Raw genomic sequence first — 23,953 nt, 5'->3', positions numbered from 1 at the left:
TAAACGCGAAAACACATAGTTTTAGACATCTAACAAGTTTTTTTTTATTCTCCTTAGACGTGTTGTTATCATTTTATTTTATTTTATTTTATTTTATTTTATTTTATTTTATTTTATTTTATTTTTTTATTTTATTTTATTTTATTTTATTTTATTTCAATTTTAACTTATTAAACTAAGTTGCAAATGTTCGGTGGTGAAAAAAGTATTCAGATCCTTTACTAAAGTAAAAGTACTGATACCACCCTGTGGAATTGAAAATGTCACTTAATTAAAAGAAAATAAGAACAAGCAGGAAATTTTACTTAAATTTTTAAAAGCTAAAAAAAACTGGGGGAAAAAACATATCCAAATAAATAAAGAAATGAATAAATAATTAAAACACTCAAAATATTCAAAGGTCTTTAAAAAAAAAGGAAGTCAAAGTTATTAAAAAAAGTTATTAAAAAAACACTCCTTTAAAAGTAAAATATATAAACCCCCCAACAAAACAAAATTAAATTATCAAAATAGTAAAAAAAAAAAAAAAAAAAAACAATTCAGATCATTTACGATAAAACATCGTATTTTATAAATATGATTTCTACGCTGAAATCTTAATTTGTGAAATAACCAAAGCTGTCAGATAAATGTAGTGAAGTAAAAAGTCTAATATTTCCCTCTGAAATGATGTCATGAAGTGAAAGAATAAAGTAGCATGAAAACAAAATGCTCAAGTGAAGTACAAGTACCTCAAATTCATTCTTAAGTACAGTACTTGAGTAAATGTACTGAGTTACATTCCAGTACTGCAAATATTTACGTGCAGTTTGTCTTCAGCAAATAAAGTTTCTGTATGAGGGAAGCAATTTATGAATGGATTTGAAAAGTAAAGACAATCTGTCGGAATTACAGAATCAAACACAAATAAATACATTAAAATATACAATTAAATAAAATCTAAAATTAAGAAACAGTTTTTTAACCTTTAAAAATGTTCACACCACATGTGAGTGAGATTTGGGACTTTAAGAGTTTTTCAGAATAAAATCAGCACCATTACTCACTCATGTTGGTGGGCGCTCCCTGCAGCAGCTTCAGCCATGTTTGTTGACCGTCGGGGTCGCCTTAGAAACCTCCCAGTGCATGGTGGGTAGAGGGTAGATTACATGATGGGACTTTGAGAGTGAATCAGCGAAGTGCTGGTAAAAACAGCAGACTGTATAAACGTCCCCCATCAGTTTGTGGACTGAGTTTTGAAGGTTTTTTTTGTTTTTTCGGCCTGGACACAACAAGCTCTCACAAATCAATCAGCACCAACAACAGCAGCTCGTTACTCTTTTAATGACGTACGTCTGAAATGTTACAGTTTGTTAAATGCAAAGAAGAAACTTTTTTTACCAAAACCTTTAAAACTGGTAAGTTCAGGTTCTGAGAGGTTCAAGTACAGTTTTAAGGCAGCGTGAGGTAAACGTGAATGACCCCCGTCAGCAGGTTGTAAAGTGGGTCAAAGTTCAGTTTTCAGTCCTCAATCTCATCGTGTAGAGCAGCGATACTCAACTCACGGTCCACAGGCCAAATCTGGGCCCCGTTAGAGTGCCAGGTGGCCCCCCAAAAATCTTCTAATTCACAATAAAAATAAAACGATTCACACAGGCTAAAACCCTAGAAATGTCTTAAAACCTTAAAACATCCTAAAATCTTAAAGTCCTCAAGACCAGAAACCTAGAAATTTCTGAAATCCTAGAAATGTCCTAAAGTCATAGAAACATGCAAACATCTTGGAAATGTCCTTAAAATCTGAGAAATGTCTAAAAATCCTGGAAATGTCCTAGAATCCTACAAATGCCCTGAAATCCTTGAAACCTCTTAAAATCCTAGAAAATTCCTAAAATCCTAGAAATGTCATCAAGTCTTGAAAACACCTTATAATCCTAAAAATGTCCTAAATCCTAGAATTGTCTTTGAGTCGTAGAAATGTGTTAAAATCCTGGAAACATCCTAAACTTGTTCATATAACCTAAAGTCCTAGAAACATGCTAAAACATATGGGGCTGCTGTGATTGGCCCCTGGCCTGCTGTCATTGTGAAAAATTGGGCCCCAGAGTGAAGCAAGTTGAGCGTCACTGCTGTAGACAGAAATGTGTCGGCAATGAAACTGGACCAAAGTCTGAAGATAAATCCAGCTCTGTGGACTTAAACCTGGATCCCTTCAGACGTAAACAGAAGTGAGTTCAGTGACCCAAAAAAACCAAAACAAACAAACAAAAAAAACAGCTGAGGTCAAAATCCTTTAAAGTAAACACAGAAACATGAGCTGATTTTGTTCCACTGAGAGAAAAAAACACAGTTTCTGATCTCCTGAAGTATCCCAGCCTTAAAAATACTGCCGCGTGTACATTTACACCCAACAGATGCAGTACTTTCATAATACTATTGTGTTCAAAAAATATTCTGTCCCTCGACGTGTACTCCAGGTGTGTCGGTACACTGTGACATCACAGGTGGGTGTGGTCACAGGTGAAACTCACCACAGAGGGAAGTGAAACACCCTTTCACAATAAAGTGTTTGTGCATGTCATCATTTTCAAGCCCTTTGTATCACAGTATTTAATACTTCTCAGTATTTAGACCATCGTTTATGTTTAAACTACATATTTACAGTTTTTGTACAGAGCCGTCTGCAGCAAATGAAACTGGTTTCCAGTTCAGTCAGGCGGCTTCGTCCAGCAGTCTCTGCAGGTTCTTCTGCACCTGGAAGAAAACACTTTGTGTTATTTTTTATTGTTGTTTCGAGTTTAAAGTTCTTTATCATCGCGACACTTTCAGAGAAACAGTCGATGGCAATGAAATCTTAGACCTCCAACAATGCTCCTTTAATAGTTGTAAGTATAAAGTGACATATCGTTCTTATTTTTATGCTTATTATTCCAAAAAAGGGAAAAAATGTCCAGAAAACTATATTTAGAATTATTATAAATATAAATTTATTTATACAGTCGATGGGTATTCTGGTTACTTTTATTTTTATTTTCACATTTTATTTACAGATCTATCTCTAAAAATAAAGTAAAAGTAAAAAAGCAAAGTAAAAAGTAAAAAAACAATCACTTTTTCTTTTAAAAAACACAGCGATGGTGCCTAAAAACCATCTGGAAAAACAGCAAAATCATTAATTGCTAGTTTTTTTGGGGGGTTTTTTGTGTTAATGGGGGTTTGTAGCAGGCATCTTGCCATCCGCCATTCCCTTCATATTTTAATGACAAAGTCAGTTTTTGTTGTTTTTGTTATTATTTTCATTATTGTATTTTTTCATTTCATTTTCATATTTTTCTCTTTTTTTTCTTATTCCCTTTAAAGGTTGATATGAAACATACGAAACGTGAAAATATTATCTATTGGTGATTTCCAGAATCACAATGCCGTCATTTTCTTCTGAAAACGGCGCTGCGTTTGTCAATCCCCCTCAGGTCCATGCATCCCAAGAACTCTCTGGACTTGTTATTCCTCGTCTGTCCACCAGGTGTCCTCAGACTTTCCCAGCAGTCACCTGACTCCTGCTCCTCACCTGCTCACCTGTTCCTCATCCCCCAATCACCTGCCGCAGCACAGCAGCCCGTCTCCAGCTGCTCTGTCAGATTCTCTCTGAAGCTCTCTGAACTGGCATCTGTTTGTACTTTTTTTGTTACCTCCTGACCCGCTCACCTGTCCTGTCCCTCCTGATTTTGTTTGCTCGGTCTTCTGTCCTGTTGCCAAACTGACAGCTTCTCCCTGATATGCACCTCCTGTAAATTTCCCTCCTTCCAACCTGCTCGCCCCGAGTGTGTGTTTGTAATTGTGCGTCTCTTTGCAGATGAAACTGCACTTTATCGACCTGAACAATTTATCGACCTGAACGCGGCTGTCAGCTGCTGCAAAGAGACGAGTGTCCGCGTGAAATGTTAATGCAGCTCAGACACACACAAAGTGCCGACTGATGGACGAGAGACGAGCTCTTCTTACAGATGACGTTCTCGCTTCTCTATGAACAGATCACTGACTATAAATGTTTGATTAACAGCAACGAGCGTCCGGTTTCTCTTCGTCCTGAAGCTCTCTGTTTCTCACACTGAGCGAAATGAGGGGAAAACATCCGAAAGAAAAGTTCTGTCCAATTTGGAATAATTGAGTTTATGTATTTGGCTTGATTTCTTTCAAAAACATGGGAAAAGGGCAATCAGCAAAGAAAGAAGAAACGCCTCAAAAATCAGCAAGAAATTTGTAAATTTATATGTCCATGTGTGCAGCATTGGGGGCTAAAGGTCATTGTGCAACCCTGTGCTGTAAAATGAGGAATAAATTAACTCTGTAATCTTGAACACTGGCAGACAGACTGACGCTGTCCACGTAAATCACTGCATACAGAAATAATTTAGTCACAGTCTTCAGAGTTTTTTAGTAAACTTTTTGTTGAAGACATAAATCCTCAAATCTCCTCCCAGACATTTCTCCATGTTTGAAAGCTAAAATCATGAACTATAAAGATTTTTCTGGGAATTTAGGGAGGTTAATGGGAACAAATTCACAATTTTTCATTCAGAAATTAAATGAAAAATCAGACTGACTGACCTTCTCCAGCTTCAGCAGGTTGATGGTCAGTAGTTCAGAGAAAATCTCTGCGTTCCCGTCGCTCCCACGCAGAAAATCGTTTCTGGGGAAAAACACATAATGGAGGATGTACATTATAACATACGAATAAAATAAAGAGTAAAAAAATCACATAATTTTGTATTTGCAGTTGTCATTATCTTGTTTATTATCATTACTGAACTTTTATCCCAGAACAATCTGTCTTTCAAAGTAAAAGCACCATGGTTACACATTAATTTATTTGATTATAACAATACTTTATTTAATTTTAAAAGTACATTTCATTTATCATTTTAAGAGTATTTTATTGAACATATTTAGCCCTAAATGCGGGAAATTTGCAGATGTGACAACCTGAAAATCCAAAGAGGCTTGCAGAAGAATAGTTTAAACAAGAACTCTTTACACGTTTTTTTTCTTTGTGTGTGTGTGTGTGTGTGTGTGTGTGTGTGTGTGTGTGTGTGTGTGCCTCAGTGAGGGGTGGGAACTCACTCCTGGTGGGTGAACTCGGTGATGGAGCCGAGCGTCGTCAGTCTCTGCTCCAACGAGGAGATCTTAAAGGCCAGATAACACGACGACAAGACCAGGACACACACTCTGAGAAAACACACACATATAAACACACATAAACATTTAACGGAGACAGAATTATTGGACGGATAAAAAGATGCAAAACGTAATGACCTAAATAAATAAATGGGGTGTGTATATTAATGCATTATTAGATTCATCAGTAGTTTGACTTTTCCATTGATGTGAACTGAATGTGAAAATATTTTATAAATATTCTCTTGAATGAATAAGTACACAGTTGGATGTGTATTAATATATAAACAAATGAATATACAACAGAGTGGAAAAATCATACAGCAATGAATGAATGAATGCACCGTTGGACAACTGAGTCGACAGATGAACGAATAAATGACAAATAAACAAATTTATCATCTGCATAAATGAAAGCGTTACATAAAGTTGAAATAAAGGTGATAAAACTGATCAAACTGACAGATGAACTAAATTAATCAATGAATTATAAAGTCATAGAAATAAATTAATTTAAATTAACGAATGAATGAATGAATGAATGAATGAATGAATGAATGAATGAATGAACTCACAGAAACAGGTAGACAAACAGCACAGTGTTGAGAGAAACTGATTTCAGAGTTCTGCTGTCAATCACCAAATCTGAGCCTGGAAACAGAAAAATAATTTTATCAAAATAATGTCGATTTGTCGCTGAGACACATTTAATGGCATTTTGTACATTTGGGTTTTGCACCTTGCTTTTTTAAATATTTTGTTTTAATTGATTACTTTGTGCTGCAATTAATAAAGAAAATGTACGACAGTATATCATCTCAAAATAATGAACCATAAACATAGTCACAGCGACTTGACCTTTGACCTATGACCACCAAATTTAAACAGTTCATTGCTGAGTCCAAGTGTGTATTTGTACTAAGATTAAAAAAAAAAATCCCCCAGGCTGCTCTTGAGATATACAGTTCTAAAGAATGACAGTGACCTTGACCTTTGACAACCTTATACGAATCACTTCATCTTTGACTCTAAATGATTATTACCTCAAGTTTTTATTTGAGGTATTGTGCTTATAGACTTTGATCTTTGACCACCAGGATCTCTTCAGTTATTCATTGAGATCAGATGGACATTTGTGCCAAATCTGAATAAATGACTTCATGGTGTTCTTGAGATATCCTGTTCTCTAAAATGCGTCGACAGTGACCTTGACCTTTGTCCACCAGAATCTCTTCAGTTAATCATTGAGAATAGATAGATGTTTGTGCCAAATTGAAATAAATGAGCTGGACAGACAGACAACGCTAAAATATAACGCCTCCAGCCACGGCTATTGCTTGGCATGAAAATTATGGGTTTTCAAAAAAGTTCAGCTTGTTACCTGGACTTTAAGATCAGAACATACGGGACAGTTTGGAGCCATGTTGGATACAAACTTTGTGAATCCAGCTTTGATTCTTTTCAAAATGCAGTGGGAGGATTACAGCCTTGATCTCGTTCAAAGCAGGACAGTGTTCATACCAGTGTGGTGCGCGTCGTGCTGCTTCTTGTCTGAGCTCTGCTGGTTCTGGTGCTGGTTCTGGTGCTGGTTCTGGTGCTGGTTCTGGTGCTGGCTCTTGACTTTGTGCTGCTGATGGTCTGGATGTTCAGGAGGAGCTCCACTGTCTGCGTGCTTCAACACATCTAGAAACTGAGGAACGGGGAACTCTGCAGAGAGACAGGAAGCAGTTTGAATAAGACGACCAGGACTCACAAGACACTGCTTTTGTTTTGATTTTTTTTTCAGGAATGTAAATTACGTCCAACGTATAATAAGACTCAATAGTGTTCCTTTGTTTTCTCTTTTTTTTGCTCAATACTGGATCGTGTCCAGGTGTTACATTACATGAATGGTAGTAATGAATTTTTGAACAGGGACAAAAGGGAAATAATAAATGGAAGAAAAATGAGCTATGGTAATGGTGGTAAAGATAATGTATGTCCTTCCAAGTGAGTCCAAGTGAATGTTTGTGCCAAATTTGAAAAAAAAAAAAATCCCTGAAGTATCATGTTCACAAAAATAAGACAGATGAGGTCACAATGACCTTGACCTCTCAGTATCTTATCTGTTCATTCTTGAGTCCAAGTGGACTTTTGAGCTAAATTTGAGGAAATTCTCTCAAGACCCTCTTAAGATTTGGGGTTCACAGAATGAGACAGACACAAGTTCATCGTGACCTTAAACCTTTGACAACCAACTTCTAATCAGTTCATCGTTGAGTCTAAATAGGTGTTTGTGCCAAATCTTAAGAAATTTCTCATAGGTGAAATGCATTAGATAACTTGACCTTTGACCTGTCATCACCAAATTTATATCAGGTCATCACTGAGTACAGGTGGACGATTGTGTCAGATTTGAAAAAAATCCTATAAGGTTTTCTTAAAATAGTACATTCACAAGAATGAGACAGATGATGCCACAATGGCCTTGACATTTGACCTGTGACTACCAAAATTTAACCAGTTCATGGTTCATTTAAAGTGGACACTGGTACCAAATTTGAAGAAATTCCTTCAAGATGTCCTTGAGATATAATGTTCACGAGAACTGGTCGCCTGGACGACCTGGAAGCATAATGCCTCAGCCCTCTGCTGTCACCAGCGTGGAGGCAGAATAAAATAAAGAATAAAAATGCAGACGGGAAATGAAAGTTTCAGATTTTTACAACCTGTTGACATGTGTTTGAGAATTCAGCAAAAACTGCTGAGAGTTGTTTCACACCTAGAAAAGAGTTTCATATGTGCAGATCCTCAAAAATTTGAACTAAATGCTGCTGATTGGTTGGTTACCTGCTATCTTGTCGTAGTCCGGGGTCTGGGAGTCGGAGCTGCTGCTCTCCTCCATCTCCTGCCTCCTCTGTCTCACCGCTCCATCCAGGTCGCAGAAATCACCCGGAAAACTCTGCAGAAACCCACGAACATGTTCAGACAACATGTTGGCTAATGGGCGAGTCACTTATTGAGCATCAGAAATCCAATTTTCACTCCTCTTGTCAGCAGAAAGAATAAGGTAAATGTTTTTCTAAAAAAACAAAAACCCACCAGAGGAAAGCGAGCCGACAGGGGTGACCTCTGACCTCTGAAGCTGTTCTCAGCCGAGGAGGGGACGGGACTGCTGCATGGACTCTTCTCCTGTACATGTGCATATAATGTAAAATTAAATACAGTATATTCCCAGGGTCAAAATATTTTCAAGTTTTCACTTGGAAAAAGCTAATTGTTATCATAAAAATATGAAATCTTGGCAAAGATTTCACTCAGATCAGATCTCCAGAGGCTTTTCTGCTTTGATAGTGACAGAAACAATAATAAAATATTTATTATTTCAGTTTTGGTCCTCTTTTATTCACCATACACATAAACATGATCTCTGCCACCTCAAACTGGAATGTGCACTTTTATGCAGACGACACTGTTTTAAACACCACTGGCTCTTCACTTAATCCAGCCATTTTCACTCATTTCACTCATCCAAAAAAAAAAAGATATGGCTGAATGTGTGAAGTCTGTCTTACCTCCAGATGAAGACAGATGGACATCAAGAACTTGTAAGTGTTGTCTCTGGACAGGAAGGACACGAAGACATACTGCAACAGCACACACACCTTTTAACGAGTTTTTCTTGTTTGTTTTTTTGTGACAGATGTTTGAAGCTCACACTGTTGATAACTGAGCAAAATAATTCATGTGAGAGCAATAAGATAAAAGTAAGAGCGTCTTCTTCTCACCCTGTCGTTAGCGGTGGCGATCACCAGAGCGTTTGGCAGCAGGATGGCAGTTTTGGTCTTCTTGATGTGCGTGATGGACACCACTGGGATGGCAATCTGGGACACACAAACACCAGTGATGAACAGATGAACCCAGGACATTAACTAAAATACTCGGTTATTAGTTAAAGTTCTGCATTGAAAATATTACATGACTGAAGTACAAAGTACACCCACAAAATTGTATTCAAGTAATAAAAGTGATAGTACACAACAAAGAACATCTCAAATCAATCTAATCAATAAAAATAATTGAAAGGAAAAGCAGCAAGTCTTCATATTTGATAAACTGGAACTCTGACATGTTTTTGCATAAAAAAAATTTAAAAAACAATTTCCAAGTAATTCTCTTTAAATCAAGTAACATGTAACTAGCCAAAATAAATAGATATTTAGTGTAATGGAGTAGAAGCAGAAAGTGGTAGGAGGTGAAAATACTCTGTTAAAGTGAAAGTACCTCAAAAGTACCTTTAGTGCAGTGCTTGAGTTAATGTACTTAGTTACATTCCACCACAAAACAGTAACAGTAAACAGTAACAGTAATCTCTGTCCCAGTTCACGCTACCTTCGTGTCTTTGCCAAACACCTTGGAGTGGAAGCAGATCCAGTGGTCGGAGACAAACATCCGTCCCTGGTAGAGGATGTCCTTCTGCAGAGCACAGGTGTAACCTGGCAAACAGGTAAATGGCGTCACGTAACAGTATTAGTTAAGTAAAAAAAAAAAAAAAAAAGATTACAAGGGATGCTAAATTTAAATTTGGTCCTGCACTTTGTGTGAAATGCATTAAATAATAGATTTCCCTTTTTGTTATTAAACAATACCATTTATGGCAGCTATTTGTTCTATTTTTTGGGCCATTTGAGGTACCAGAATGACAAAAAACAGTATAATTTCAGAAAAACACAATATTTATTCCCTGCTCTGCCCCCGATGTAGTTTAAGGTCACTGTCATTATTCCTCCTGATCTCTCTCTCTAAAGTGGATTCAGGATAGTCCTGTAAAAAATATAAAACAATAAAAATAAATTAATTTATTATTATTATTATTATTATTATTATTATTATTATTTCTTTTCCTTTTTTTCAAATTTTCAGGTAATTTTCTTATACATTTTTTTCAATGCAGCTAATTTTTGGGTAATTTCTTAAGTTGCTCATTGTCTTCTTTTAGTGTTTTCAAAAGAAAACAAGCCGGTTTGTTTCAAAGGGTTAAAGTCATGATCTAGTGTTTGAAGACAAAAATGTTCGCAGGGATCAAATGTTCGGCTATTATCTAATCCTTCATTCAGTATTTAAGGTGGAGCGGACAGTTGTGATCATTAAAAGACTCACTCTGTCTGAGCTGTTCCTCTTTGCTGATCTCCTTAAATATTTTATGGTATTGGCAGTTGCTCTTCGAAAGCTGAAACACGACACACACATAGTTAAAAAGCAAGAACGTGCTTAAAATTTGAATTTGAATTTAGAAGTTACATTAATATCCACTGAAGTAAAGCATTAAAATAGATTTTCTGGTACTTTAATAGGTTCCACAGTAAAATTAAAAATGGGTCAGTGGAATCTGATCCCGCTCTGTGTTTATAGGTGTGATAAAATATGTATCAGAGGTGACTTAACGAACGCTCACCTGGCTGTAGTGAGACTTCTTCCTCTCGATCTTTGAGTCTGCGTCAGTCTGGACCTGAGTCAGCAGCGAGTGATCGAAGGTCTTTGATCTGCAGACAAAACACAGTGATGACATTTATATCACATTATATGACACCTTACATGACTGTCTGCTTTGTGCTTATACAGCACTTTTATAACACTATTTATTAAAGGTCACCAAGGAAAACTGCTTAAATCAACGCTTGAAATTTGCATAAATTGCCTTGATTTCTTTCAAAAACATGACAACAAGGAGGCAATATGCAACATATGCAGAAACGACCCCAAATTTAGCAAGAAATTAATAAAAAGTACAAGATACCCTGAAAATTGAAAAAGAATGAAAAAAAAAATTTCTTTCAAAGGAAATAACTGGGAAAAGGGGCTTTAAACGATGTAATAATTCTGTAAAACAATTTTTAATATTTAATTATGATGAGTAATAATAAATACAGTTTTTTTCCAGATTTTTCTTTTTCCTGTAGACATTTTTCCCTAGCTTTTTAAAATCATTTTTTGAGTACACTAATTTCACTTAGCAAAACTGTGTAAATCAACCTTTTCAAACTTGCACAAACTGGCTTATTTTCTTTCAAAACCATGAAAAAGAGCCAATGAGCAACAAAAGAACAAAACGACCCCAAAATTAGCAAGACATGATTAAAAAGTACAAGAAAATTACCCGAAAAAATTAGTTTTACAAAAAGAAAGAAAGAAAAAAAAGTGCCAAATTTAAGGATATTCCCTGAAGGCACCTTTGATATTTTGCTTTCACAAGAGTGAGACCGACACAAGGTCACACTGACATTGACCTTTGACCTTTGACTTTCAAAATCCAATCAATTCATCTCTGAGTCCAAGTGGACGTTTGTGCCAAATTTGCAGAAATTCTCTCAAGCTCTTCCAAAGAAATTGTGCACACATGAATGAGACAGGTGCAAAGTCACAGTGACCTTTGACCTTTGACCACCGAAATCTAATCAGTTCATCCTTAAGTCCCAGTGGACGTTTGTGCCAAAGAAATTCCCTCAAGGCATTTTTGAGATATATAAATGATAACTAAAGCTGTCAAATAGTATAGCAGTATTAAGTACCTCAATGTTGTACAGAAGAACAGTACTTTTTTATTTATTTTGCATTAAGTGAGAGCTTGATTATTTATTTATTTGGTTAGTTAGTTATTTTATTTACCTGACTAATGCTGGTTTCCTGCGACCTGACAGCTCCTGTTGCTCGGCATCGACGGCCTGCAGAGGTTCGCCCACCATCCTCTCATATCTCTGCCGCTCCTCCGCGTTCTCTACATCTGAACTACACACCGAGAGAAAACTTCTGTCAGAAAAAACAGCAAAATGATCCGAGATCCTGGATGCAGGAGCAGCTGCAACAAAAGAGAGCAGACACGCTGGAATAATGTTTACAGTGCAAACAGTAGATTGTTTGGTCTGGGTTTAAATCCACTTCAGCTCCATTAAATGGCATATCAGACAAAAGCAAAGATAGATAGATAAATTAATTAAAGCTTTTTAAGTTTAACGCTTAAAACCCTGAGCACATTGGATTGACTTCTTTCAACCAGTGAGGCAATAAGAAATTGATAATAAAAAAAAAGGAAAAAGAAACAGGTACAAGAAAATTACCTGAAAAAAAGAAAAGTAATAAAATAAAATAAAATAAAACAAAACATATTTTTTGTAACATAATTTTAGATAGATAGTTATATTAGATAATAATTACAAATATTATTTTCTGGACCTTTTTCCCTTTTTTAAAAAATATAATTTTCTAATTATTCTCCCCTTTTTTAAAACTAATTTCCAGGTAATTTCTTGTCACCTTTTACTATTTTTTTTGCAATTTGTGGGACACGTCTTGCCAAGTTAGTTAGTGCCCTTTGTGCCCATATTTTCAGAAGATATCAAACCAATTCTCTTAGGTTTCAAAGAGTGAAAAAGTTTAGGAAGGATGTAGGACAAGAAAAGTGATGTTGAGCCAAGTTTCAAAGGGTTTAGCAGCATCATATTTTACAAAAAAGGCCAACAGACAAAACGTTATAAAAAAAGTATGGATATAAGGGTCCTATAGGATTCTGGATATTTTAGGCTGATATTAATATAGATATTTAAGTTGTTGTTTTTTTTATTTGATCAATTTATTTATAAAAACTAAATGTACATGTGTCAGTGTTTACCAGCCGCCTCATTTTCAGGAACAAAATAAGCATCGTCATGCCACAAACCTACAGGAAGCAATAAAACGCAGCCAAGTCATGATAACCATAGACATTTTTGTAACACGCAGCAAAAACAGAAATAATATATGACAGTCATTTGTGATAAATGGAGTTTTTTCGAAACTGTTGTGTTTCCATTAGATATATTTGATATTTGCAGTTTTGATTTGTGCAGTTTTAGGGTTAATGGAAACCCGCTGAGTGACACAGTTTTCCATGCAAGAAAAGCAAAGTTGTCTTCACGAATTCAAGACAGCACGGCCTGACCTTTTGACTTACAAATGTTCCTTTTTATGGGAAAAGTGTTGTTTTAAAGAACGTACAGAGTGTAACAGAAAATAAACTTGCTAAAAAGATTTTTTTAAAAGGCTGTGAGAGAGATTTTTTAATGACCTCAAACATTTCTTTGACTTTTCTGTGACTTATTTCTGTTTCTTATCACTCAACAGACTGTAAACACAGATAGGAGCTCATAGTATCTTTGATAAGCTAATAGCCTGACTGACACTTCATCAGCCCGCGTGGAGTTAAATGACTCTATATTGTTGGAAGACATAAAGGAACCAAAATGAAATCTCATGTTACAGTTTGCCCAAAAATCAAATAATACAAAATTTCCAGAGATTTGAAAAACTGAAGATAGAATATACAGCTTTTCTGTCAGTAGATTAAGTTGTTTCAGCACTCATAGAGGTAATACAAGTACATGCAAATACTAATAAAAACACCATTATAAGTGTAAATACAGTATTTTAGCACATTGCTTTCTTCTCTTTGATCATTTGCAGCCACACACTCACTGATAGTCTCTGTCCTCATGCTTTGCAGTTCCTCTGTTACACTTCCTGCCGTCTTCCTGCGATGTCTGCTGGTTCACACACTGTTCTGTCATCACGATCAACACTTTTAAATGACTAAACACCCGTGTGTGTGTGTGTGTGTGTGTGTGTGTGTGTGTGTGTGTGTGTGTGTGTGCTGCTGTCCTGAGAGCTGAGAGGTGAAGTGACCCTGCAGCCTGATCCTCGGCTCCCTCACCTGCCTGTGGGAGTGTCCGCTGGCCCCACATGTCACAGCCAATCAGAGGACAGCACGGTGTGTGTGTGTGTGTGTGTGTGTGTGTGTGTGTGTGTGTGTGTGTGTGTGTGTGTGTGTATGTCAGCATTTGAACCTTTGATCAGTGACATTTTACCCTGCTTCGTTTGGAGAGTAAAGTGTTATTTTTGCTCTCCTCTGCATTAAATGAAATTAAAATCTTGTCCTATTTGACTTTTTTCTTCTCTGTTTTATTGTAGTCACATAAAATCATGTCAGACAGAACAGTCTGACGTATTAGATGTCAGTGGGAACACGGTGGTTCCCCTTGCAGCTCTCTCCGGCTCAGTTTACACAGGAACAAAACTTTCTTCTCTTTTGTTCTGTTTTTTTTTGTTTCATGGTTGCAAAAACAGGATGAAACCTGATCTGTTTCCCTTTGTTGATATACCAGTTTATCGTTTATTTAATTTTACTGTAAAGATGAATGCAGGGCAGGAGCGTCAGGTAGAGACCAGAGTTACCACCTTATGGTTAAATGCCTGCAGCACCAGTCAAGCTGCACTTAACTTGACTGGTGCTGCAGGTAGCTGCACTTTGGCGTAAAATCTTTTGCAGCTGTATGAAACGTCGCTGGCCGACAGCTGCAAATGCAGTTGGACAGAACCATTTTTGGTGTCAAGATATGAAAGATTTGTGCAAAACTTAAGCAATATTTTTGAAATGTGGCGAAAACACAGTTGCGAGATGACTGTGTTTGATGTTATGTGACTTCTCCTCTGGTGACTTCCCAGTAACCATGGCGATGGAGGTTTAAAACATTAGCAGATTTTTTTCTATTGTAGCCACCATACCCTCCATCATTATTTCCACGTAGGCGTGTGATGGAGCCATGATGGAAAGGCAAGCCATTTATACGTGGGAGCGGCCTCGTATGAGGGATTTCTGGGAGATGTAGTCCACGATTTCACAGAGGAATTGTGGATTCAAAACTTTCTCTGAGTTATGTGATGCAATAACAGCTCTTGTAGCTCCTGCTGCATCATGAGGGAGCCAGTTCCTACTGACGATAGCATCATGTGACCTTGAAAAGACTAAAAAATGTTTCCATTCGAGTTTTGGGAAATATGGCTTTTTGGAATTGCCTGAAATACCACCTCATGATAGATGGGAGTTTTTTTTAGAAACTGACGTGTTTCCATAAGACATATTTCATATTTTCAATTTCAGTTTGCACAATTTGAGGATTAATTGAAACCTGCCTACTGTCTGGTGACATATCTGTACTGATATCAGCTGAGGGTCACTTGGTCATAATGACAGTCAACAAACATGTTATGAAGGTTTTCTCTCTGAAACAAGATACACACACACACACACACACACACACACACACACACACAGAGTCTAACCTTAAAGGAATAATGCAACGTTTTGTGAAATATCTGTAATCTCTTTCTCTCTTAGAGTTCAGTACATTTACATAAAAACTGCACAGTCGGCACATTTAGGGCGAGTCTGAACCTGCAGACATGAAGAGGACCAGGTTAAACTGACACATTTGTAATATTTGTTTTGTCATCAGGTCAGTTTCTTTACTGACTGACAGACTGGCAAATCTACACACACACACACACACACACACACACACACACACACACACAGCCACACACACCGCACTTTGCACTGCAAACAGTGTTGAGTTCGATGCCGAATCTATGTTGTTCTACTTCCTTCCAACTTTGCTGAATTGGGTTTTTCATTTTTTTCACATCTTCTTCGTTATCTTATAATTAACAGTTTATAATGATTGCACGATGTTGCTACAACATCATTTTCTGTCGTTGCACTCATGCACTCATTCTCTATTTTACAGACTGTTAATCCTTTGAAAGCTTAAAGAAACTTGATTTCTGATTTTTTCTTGATTTCTACAGATTTTTTTTTTTAGAAAGTAAGAAAATTGCCAGAAAATTTGTTTAACAAAAACATTTAAGAAAGTTTAAAAAAGTGCTCAAAATTTATAAGAATTCTGTAATATATTTTTGAATATATAAAACTTGTGGTTTTTGGCTAGTTTTTACTTTTTTTTCCCTAAATTTTTCCCCCAGCTTTAAATTATTATTATTATTTTTTAAAAATCGACTTATTTCTTGCGCTTTTTTGAACATTTCTTAATATGTTACTCATTGACCTAATTTCAGTTTTTCTGAAAGAAATCAGTTTGCTGTTGATTTGTGGGATAATTCAGTTCACCTGCTCTGGAAATGAAGTTGATGAATTTAGGTGCTCATATTGATTGATTGTTGTAGTGACAGACGGTGAGACGATACGGGGCTGCAGACGGAGGGTCTCGCGTGTTGTGGTGTAAACAGAGACCTTTGAAACCAAACGACCTGCAGCTCAAAAATCTGCTGCCAACAAGAACAACTGCCAACACAGTGTTGACACACACATCTGCTGATTCTGCTCTTTCAGTTTTGACCGTTTCTAGAATCTGGCCCCAAAGTTGGACCTGGAAATACAATAAACCCCAAGAAAGTTTGGTTTCTTTTATAAACACAAGGAGAAACGGCAACTTTGCAAGAAATGTGCAAATTTCCGGAAATTAGTAAAAGGTGACAAGAAAAAGACCTGAAATTCTGTTTAAAAAAGAGAATTCTAGGTAAAAAATATCCAGAGAACTACATGTATAATGTATAATATTAACTACATATTTAAAATTACCTTACAGAAAAAAATGTATACATATATATTTTTAAATTTTCAGGATTTTTTTGTATCTTTTTCCTGTTTTTTTTTCTTATTTTCATTTAAAGTTACAAACGGCACATATTTCAAAACTCTCAGTAACTCTGTAACTGTATTTAAAGCAAACATCTACTGGAATACAAAACTGTGTCATCCTTGTCTGAAGGAAACAGAAACAGAAGGAGAGGAAGTGTGTTTTTAGCTCGGACAGAGATACTCGTAGGAAACAGCTCCAACTGCAGAATCTCTAACCTGAGAGGAGACTTCTGGAAAGTGTGCAAAAAATGTAACACATTTTAGCGAAAAGGGACACTGCAGATTACAGTTTTTAACAAAACAGAGATGTTTTCTTACCGATGATGTACAGTTGTGTTGGACAGAAGACGCAAAGGTTTTGACATTGCGCTCTTTGTTTTAAATTGAAACGAATCGTCTATGCTGTAGTTCTCCATCGCAGTGGCAGACCTGTTGGCCGACACTTCAACACGGCTTTTCTGAGCTAATTTACTGTGATGTAGTACACTTGGATTTTGAATAATCCACCTTCCACCCTTCTCTTCTTTCTCCAGACAGACTTCAGCAGTCCATGTCAGATTGTTTTGGGATGTTTTCACATGTCTGTGCTCCACTTTTTTTCCTCAGATATATACCGCAGGATAAGTTGAGGTCACAAATGACACACCTCCTCGACCGCTGCAAAATAAACATTATATAACTGTCTGGCTGGCTGTACATTGGCTCTGTTTGTTTGGCTTAACGACAGTCACATACTGTAGAGACATTGCTTTTGTTTTTACAAAAACTTTTCCTCCTCCTGCTGCTGCCCCAAATCTCTTATCAGTGACTCAGCACAGTGACAGACAAGCTGTTTTGTGCTTTCACTGCAAAACATTTCTTTACTTTTCAAAGGGTAACTTTGGTGTTTTTTTCACCCTGGACTGTATTTACCCTTGTTTTTGTTTCTAAGTGATTAACCCTTAATCAAGCTTTAAAAAAATATTGTATATTAATATTTTCCATTTTGATTGAGTCCATTTTTAACCAACATCAGTCTTAATTATAAATATCAAATATTCATTAATTTTCAGAATTTCAGTATTTCAAATGCCAGGTTTTTGTCATGATGCCACTATGTTTTTAGATGAAAAATAATAATAATTTTCAATATACTACATGCTTAAAAGATTATTATTATTATTTTGCTGCTGACAGTCTGGGATATGTCAGTGATTAGCAGCCGCATTGATTGTGACAGTGCACCTAGTGGAAATAGCATGTCTTTCCTCCATATGCCAAACATAGTCAAAATCATCAGGAAAAAAAATAGTAAAAATTGAGTTGAGTTTTAAAAATCTGAAAACAAGAACAACAAAAACCTACATGTCTATTGCAGTCCAGCCAAAAATTATGACATAGAAATATCTGATAGAAGACAATACTGTGGAAACAAATATTTCTGAGTATGTCTGAATGTTAGGTACATTCGTCATTGGTTCGTTTGTAAATGAAGAATGCAGCACAGAAGCTGCACCAAAACGAATAAAACAAACCTAGAAAACTTCCTTAGAAAGCATTCTCTTTTCTTTTAAACAGAATTTCAACAGGAGTCCTAAAAAGAGAAAAAAGTGTAGGTCTATAGTGAAGCAGGGTTTGTTTTCTGGTAAAATGAACTGTGGAGAAAAGAGTTCATACTGTGATATGCTTGCTTCCCTTTTTTGGGTCCATGAGCCTAATTATGTACAGTATCAACAAATGGCACAGGCAAAAGCAGAAAATATTGCAAGGTTGAACCGGTTCATATTGACAGCAGGTATGTGCATTTTGTTGTCAATTGTGTAATGACTGATTGAAAGAATATATTAATTCGACCACAGTTTGTGTTGTTGTTTGCATTTGTTGCCTGGTTTTAATGTTTTGTGAGTGTGAGAGTATTTTGCAAAATAAATATTTTTTTCCTTTTTAAAATTTTGATTATTAATCTTAATTTAAAATATTTAATGTTTTGTGAGTGTGAGAGTATTTTGCAAAATAATTAAATTAATAAAATATATTTTTTCAAAATGTAATTGCTCATTTTAATTCAATTTCCTTTAAAGGTTTTGTAAATGTGAGAATATTTTTCAAAATAAATAATCTAAAATAAATATATTTGTGTCATTTAGTGCAGAGACTTTCAGTTTAGGCCTGTGTGTGAACTGATTTAAAAATCTAACTTCTAAATGGACAACTGTGTTCAAAGAAATAATGAAAACTGTATTAAAAGTGCCACCTGCTGGCAGCAAAAGACGTGTGGTTTAGTGGTACTGAGTGATTAAAAATTTAATGTAATTCTGGATTAATGCATAGTATTTTAAATACTGAGTTTTGCGGTCATTTCCATTGCTATAAATCAAAAAAGTGTTTGTTATTGATTGATTTGTTTGCAGCCTCCTGAGTGGGAAAACAACAGTGACACTCCTGCTCGAAGCTGATTGGCTGCTGCTGCCTCGCTGCGTTCTGATTGGCTGTTAGCCGCTATCGTAGTTTGGCTCGTAGCTGTCAGACGTTAGTAAGCTAACGCGAGTATCTGAATTATCATCCGCAGCTCGCATTTTAAAGTCTTTATTTTAAGAAGAAACTCGAGTTTAAACTCCTCGATGTCCGTAAGCCGCCGGGTAAAGTTACGAACCAAACTTTTGGTAAAATCAGTCAGATTTAACGCGGAGTTTTTATCCGGGAAAACGGCTAACTGCTAGCTAGAAGACGTTTGTTTTGCTAACGTTAGCCGTGTGTGTTTGCTCGGAGAGGTTGAAGTTGACCGAAAACAGACTTTTACGATCTCAAACATCTTTCCGAGACGATTACCGGGCATGAAAGCAGCGGGACATCACGGAAAACTGTGGATAAACAAAGCTACCGAGACTGACAACTACAAACCGGGAGCTGAGCGGTTCGGTTTCAACAACAAGGTGAGCGCAAGGATTTTATTTTTCTCTGTTTAATTCATAACTTTAATATTAGTCCAAACGGCCAACAGCGCTTTTCACAGTCAAGCTTAAAAAAATCATTCATTAAAAATAGTTTCTACTTTAATTGAGTTTCTACTTTCATTTTTTTAAACTAAAGTCTGATCATAAATATCAAATATTTATTAATTTTCAGAATTTTAAGCCTCTGGATGCCTGGCTTTTGTCGTGATGCAACCATGTTTTTAGATGGAAAAAATAAAAAAAAATAAACATTATACAGTATACTACATGATAAGTTGATTTTTTAAGAATTATTATCACAGCCTTTGATATGTCAATTGTTAGCAACAATATTGATATTTATACATTATTTATTCAAATACTCACACTCATACCACTATGCGTACAAAATGCCTTTTAGAAAAAAGAAAAACAGGCTTTATAAATATCAGATATCTATTAATTTTTTTAGAATTTTAAATGTAAGGTTTTTGTCATGATGGCACTATGTTTTTTAGATGGAAAAACACAAAAATATGAATTATTTTCAACATACTACATGCAGAGTAGGTTTTTTTTTTTTTGTTTGTTTGTTTTTTTGGATGTTTTTTCTGAGCTAGAAAAAAAAAGATTAAACAAAATGTGAATGTGAAATTTCACTGTGGTATTCAGCGGTGGAATGTAACATTTATCAAATGCAGTACTTAAGTACAGTTTCTCTCAAGGTGCTTGTGCTTTCCTTGAATATTTTCATTTTCTGCTGCTTTATAGCAATACTCCTCTAACTGTTACATCTCAGAGGTAAATGTTGCACTTTTTACTCCACAGATACATTTATTTGATCGCTTTAGTTACAAAATATTCGGGGCGAGGGGAAAATTGGTTCAACACTGTATTTATTTTCAGTGGAAATTCTGTATCAGTATAAAAAGACATTTAAATACAATTACAAAAAAAAAACTAAGCTAAAATTAGATATCCATATGTTAGTATTGCTTTATATCAGCAGAACTAAAAAATTTTAAAAAATCTAAGATTGTTAAACAGTCAAAAGGTGAGTACAACAAACTGCTTTTGTATAAAAAAAGTGGTAAACAAATACAAATACAGTTTGTCTTAATAATGATTTTTATTATCTCATAAAATAAATATTGGGTTTTACATGGTAAACTAGCTGTAGCTGCCAGCATCCTAATGTTATTTTACAGTGTCACTAGCATAAATTATTTAAACTGGATACTACCATTACATTTATTTAAATGCTTTACTGTATTTTGAAAAACAAAACTACTACTGTTAAATTTATCACAGTAGAATTTGATGTTTACGGTGTTAGATTGGCTCCAAATAGCATCAAGATGTAGTGTTTTATTGTACTGTCTTAAAAAAAATCCCCTGTACATGATTGTTAAATTTGGCCATATTTAACAGCAATTTGTTACAGTGTAAATTAAAAAAAGAGCAGCTGATGAGATACATCAGTCCATTAAATTTCGTGGACATCCCATCAGTTACACCTCAATAGATGTTTGGACAATAAAGCAAACACTGTAGCGCCCCCCTGTGGACAACCACTGCCATTATCTGACAGAACCATTTATTTAATTTATTTCTTCTATCTATTTTACCTCCAAATCTAATGTCTGCCTTTAGAGATTAATCGGGGTGGGATAGAAATAAAATTAATGAAATCAAACCTTTTGTTCAGATCCAAACAGGAAATAACTAATAAAAATGCCATACGTTGTATCACGATTTTTCTTATATTGAAACAGAAATGTGTACATTTTGCTGTGTTTTGTGGGATGCATGCTGTTTTTGGTTTGTTTACTGTTAGTGTTTTACTGCTTCATTTATAGTGATTTATTGTTCTGTTTTAGTGTATACTGGTGTGTATTTCTTTATTTTTGATTTCAGATGGGACCACCTCTGGCTGAGTCAGAAAGCACAGCTGTCATTCAGCCTGTGTGGTAGTTTGTGATGGAGCAGGCCTGATCCGGCAGCCTATAACAGACCTGCATGTGTCCACCTCCGGCTCGGCGCTGGCTGCCTCACTGCGGCGGGCTGACGATGACTTGAATGCTGATTATTGTGAAGATCGACAAAGGACACGCGGAAAGGAGGAGATGAACCGTTTCCTGAGAGCTGGGGAGAATGGAGGGCTGCTGACGGACTGCAGGGAGCTGTCACCCAACCACACCGCCTCCTCTTCATCCTCATCCTCCTCCTCCTCTTCCTCCTCCATCTCCATCACCTCCTCCTCCTCCTCCAGCGCCGCTGGCTCAGCCGACAGACACGCGGCCCTGCCCTCGCTCCAGACCCGGGTACCTGTCGGCGGTGGCGGCAGCGGCGGGTCGGAGCCGAGGAGATCCGCGCTGAAACGCAGCCGAGCCGGCCGGGAGGGACGAGAGGAAGCGGAGGCGGCGGCGGCGGCGGATCACTCAGCGGCTGCCGTCGCGGTGCGCGGCGGCGGCGAGGTGTGCGTCGGGGTCGGTAAGCAGCAGCAGCAGCGCCGGGAGGCTCAAGGACGCAGCGTCGGCGGAGAAGGTCTGGAGATGATTTCAGCGGTCAGCAGGGACGCGGACGGCGGCGGGAGCGGCAACAACAATAACAACAACAACGGCGTCTCCGAAGTGGCCTCTCCTGCGACATGCGCCAAAGGCAAGGAGGAGAGGAAGGGGAAAAACGTGATCCGGGGCTGGAAGCGGGACAGAGACAGGGAGAGGGACGCCGCCGCTCCTCCTGCCCGGACGAGGAAGGAGAAGCCCGGCGATGGCTCGTCTCCTCCTCCCTCCGTTTTCCTCCCGTCGTCCGCCCTGCCCGAGCATCATCCGTGCCGCGACGGCCCCGGACACTGCCACTGCGCCGCGCCGGACTCCAGGATCATGGGAGATAACGGCAACATTAACAACGTAAACAATAACAATAGCGGGAGTAACGGAGGCAGCAAAAACGCGCTGGATTGTGGAGTTAAAAGCGGCGGCGCTATTGTTGTCAGGCGGCAGCATGACGACACACCGGCGGCCAAGAAACACAGAGGAGCCGAGAAGGTAAGCAGCTTTTTATTGTCTGGAGGCCAATCCTGAAACAACAACACAGACAGCAGACACACACCTGCTCCATCTTCACATTTAAAGGTGGAAAATAAATGAAAAGGGGTTGAAATTGAATATTTTTGGTATTCAGAGCACACACAGGCAGTCAGATGCAGGTGTGAAGGCCACAAAAGAAGCCTGTACAGCAGCAGACACACAGCAGGAATGTTTAAATGGATGATGGAGATACAGAGATGACCGCCTGCCTGCCACATGATATTTATTTCCTATTGTTGGTGCCCAGCTGGTGTCATTGTTCCTCGTCTCCCTGTGTGTCTGCTGATATTTACCATGCTGATGTACAGAGATGAGATTTTTTTTAAGAGAGGAGGAGGAGGGAGGCAGCAGCAGCAGTGTGTCCTCCATCTCCATCCTCCTCCTCCTCCTTTCGGTACCATTTAATCCCGTCCTCCTTGTTTTTGGTGGAGAATAAATAAGAGAGCAACTATTTACATGTGCAGCAGCAACTCAGTGAAGGCCGGAGGGAATAACGATGCACCTCCTCTTTAAATCCTCCTCTTTTTTGTTACAGAGGCTTTGTTTGCTCATTTAATTTGGGAAAACTCCCACGATGTCAAAATAAATCAAGGTGTTGCTGTAAAAATACAGCCAAATTATAGCAGTAATGTAACGTTCTTCCAAAATACAGTACAACACAATAAATATTGATGTTTTTTGGAGCTTAATGAAATGATTTGGAGAGTAATGAAATAAATTTAACAGTAGTATAATATCAAAGTAATTTATTGTAGTGACACTGTAAAATAGCGGTAGGATTCTGGCAATTACAGCTGCCAGTAGTTCATCGTAATTTTTTGGGAAAATTCATATTAACAAATTTTCCTGTAATATTATCATAAACTACTGGCGGCTGTAGTTACCAGCGTTCTGTTGTTATTTTACAGTGTCACTTCTTTAAATTACTTAAAAAGTATTGCCTTCAAATATATTGTAGTATTCCACAGTTGAATGTGAAGTTTACAGTGTAATATTGGCACAAAAAAGCATGAAGATTTACAGTGTTTTACTGTATTTTGGAAAAAATGTACATTACTGTTATATTTTGTTGTATTTTTAAGACAGAGTCTCTGCAACAACTTTTTCCGTAAAATTACAGTAAACTTCTGGCAGCTGTAGTTGACAGAATCCTACCGTTTTTTTACAGTGTCACTACCGTGAATTACTTCAACGGTATATTACCATTAAATTTATTACAGTATTCTGCAGTAAAATGCGAGGTTTACATTGCAGAGTGTTCTTCAAAGTGTTCTTCAATAAAGCACAAA

At 37.1% G+C, this 23,953-nt stretch overlaps 3 protein-coding genes across 5 annotated transcripts in view; 1 reads left to right on the top strand and 2 right to left on the bottom strand.

Moving 5' to 3' along the window:
• Positions 1-1,084, bottom strand: part of LOC121944787 (testis-expressed protein 43-like) — a 2,415-nt gene extending 1,331 nt beyond the window's left edge. The window contains exon 1 of the mRNA XM_042488685.1: positions 1,047-1,084. Coding sequence (XP_042344619.1) covers positions 1,047-1,084 — 38 coding nt within the window. The remainder of the gene's footprint in view (positions 1-1,046) is intronic.
• A 913-nt stretch (positions 1,085-1,997) lies between these two features.
• LOC121944786 (GRAM domain-containing protein 2B) lies at positions 1,998-17,264 on the bottom strand. Of its 3 annotated transcripts, none has more exons than XM_042488681.1 (14): positions 16,979-17,264; positions 11,800-11,919; positions 10,589-10,676; positions 10,294-10,363; positions 9,526-9,629; positions 8,922-9,017; positions 8,709-8,780; positions 8,236-8,325; positions 7,984-8,095; positions 6,676-6,861; positions 5,730-5,805; positions 5,101-5,205; positions 4,588-4,669; positions 1,998-2,733 (listed from the first exon to the last, which is right to left on the bottom strand). In XM_042488681.1, exons 1-14 carry the CDS (start codon positions 17,074-17,076, stop codon positions 2,692-2,694), a joined length of 1,341 nt encoding a protein of 446 aa, XP_042344615.1. In that variant the 5' UTR covers positions 17,077-17,264; the 3' UTR covers positions 1,998-2,691. The 3 variants fall into 3 exon arrangements, with proteins under 3 accessions (XP_042344615.1, XP_042344616.1, XP_042344617.1); XM_042488682.1 differs by lacking the exon at positions 16,979-17,264 and adding an exon at positions 13,642-13,823; XM_042488683.1 differs by lacking the exon at positions 16,979-17,264 and adding an exon at positions 13,642-13,747 and having other exon boundaries at positions 11,800-11,914.
• A 4,302-nt stretch (positions 17,265-21,566) lies between these two features.
• Positions 21,567-23,953, top strand: part of znf608 (zinc finger protein 608) — a 53,428-nt gene continuing 51,041 nt past the window's right edge. Inside the window, exon 1 of the mRNA XM_042488679.1 lies at positions 21,567-22,622. Within this exon, the coding sequence (XP_042344613.1) occupies positions 21,699-22,622 (924 nt within the window). The 5' untranslated portion in view covers positions 21,567-21,698. The remainder of the gene's footprint in view (positions 22,623-23,953) is intronic.

The sequence above is a fragment of the Plectropomus leopardus genome, chromosome 6 (genome assembly GCF_008729295.1).
Source record: "Plectropomus leopardus isolate mb chromosome 6, YSFRI_Pleo_2.0, whole genome shotgun sequence".
Lineage (NCBI taxonomy): Eukaryota > Metazoa > Chordata > Actinopteri > Perciformes > Serranidae > Plectropomus > Plectropomus leopardus.
Note: the sequence above shows the minus strand (reverse complement) of the source record. Positions and strands in the feature narration are given on the sequence as shown.

Coding starts and splice junctions, on each gene's coding strand:
- LOC121944786 (XM_042488681.1), bottom strand. CDS start 17,076: ATGGAGAACTACAGCATAGACGATTCGTTTCAATTTAAAACAAAGAGC. Junction 5,806..6,675: donor GCACGACGCGCACCACACTG/GTATGAACACTG, acceptor TTCTGTTTCCAG/GCTCAGATTTGGTGATTGAC. Junction 2,734..4,587: donor ACCTGCTGAAGCTGGAGAAG/GTCAGTCAGTCT, acceptor GTTTTCTTCCAG/GTGCAGAAGAACCTGCAGAG.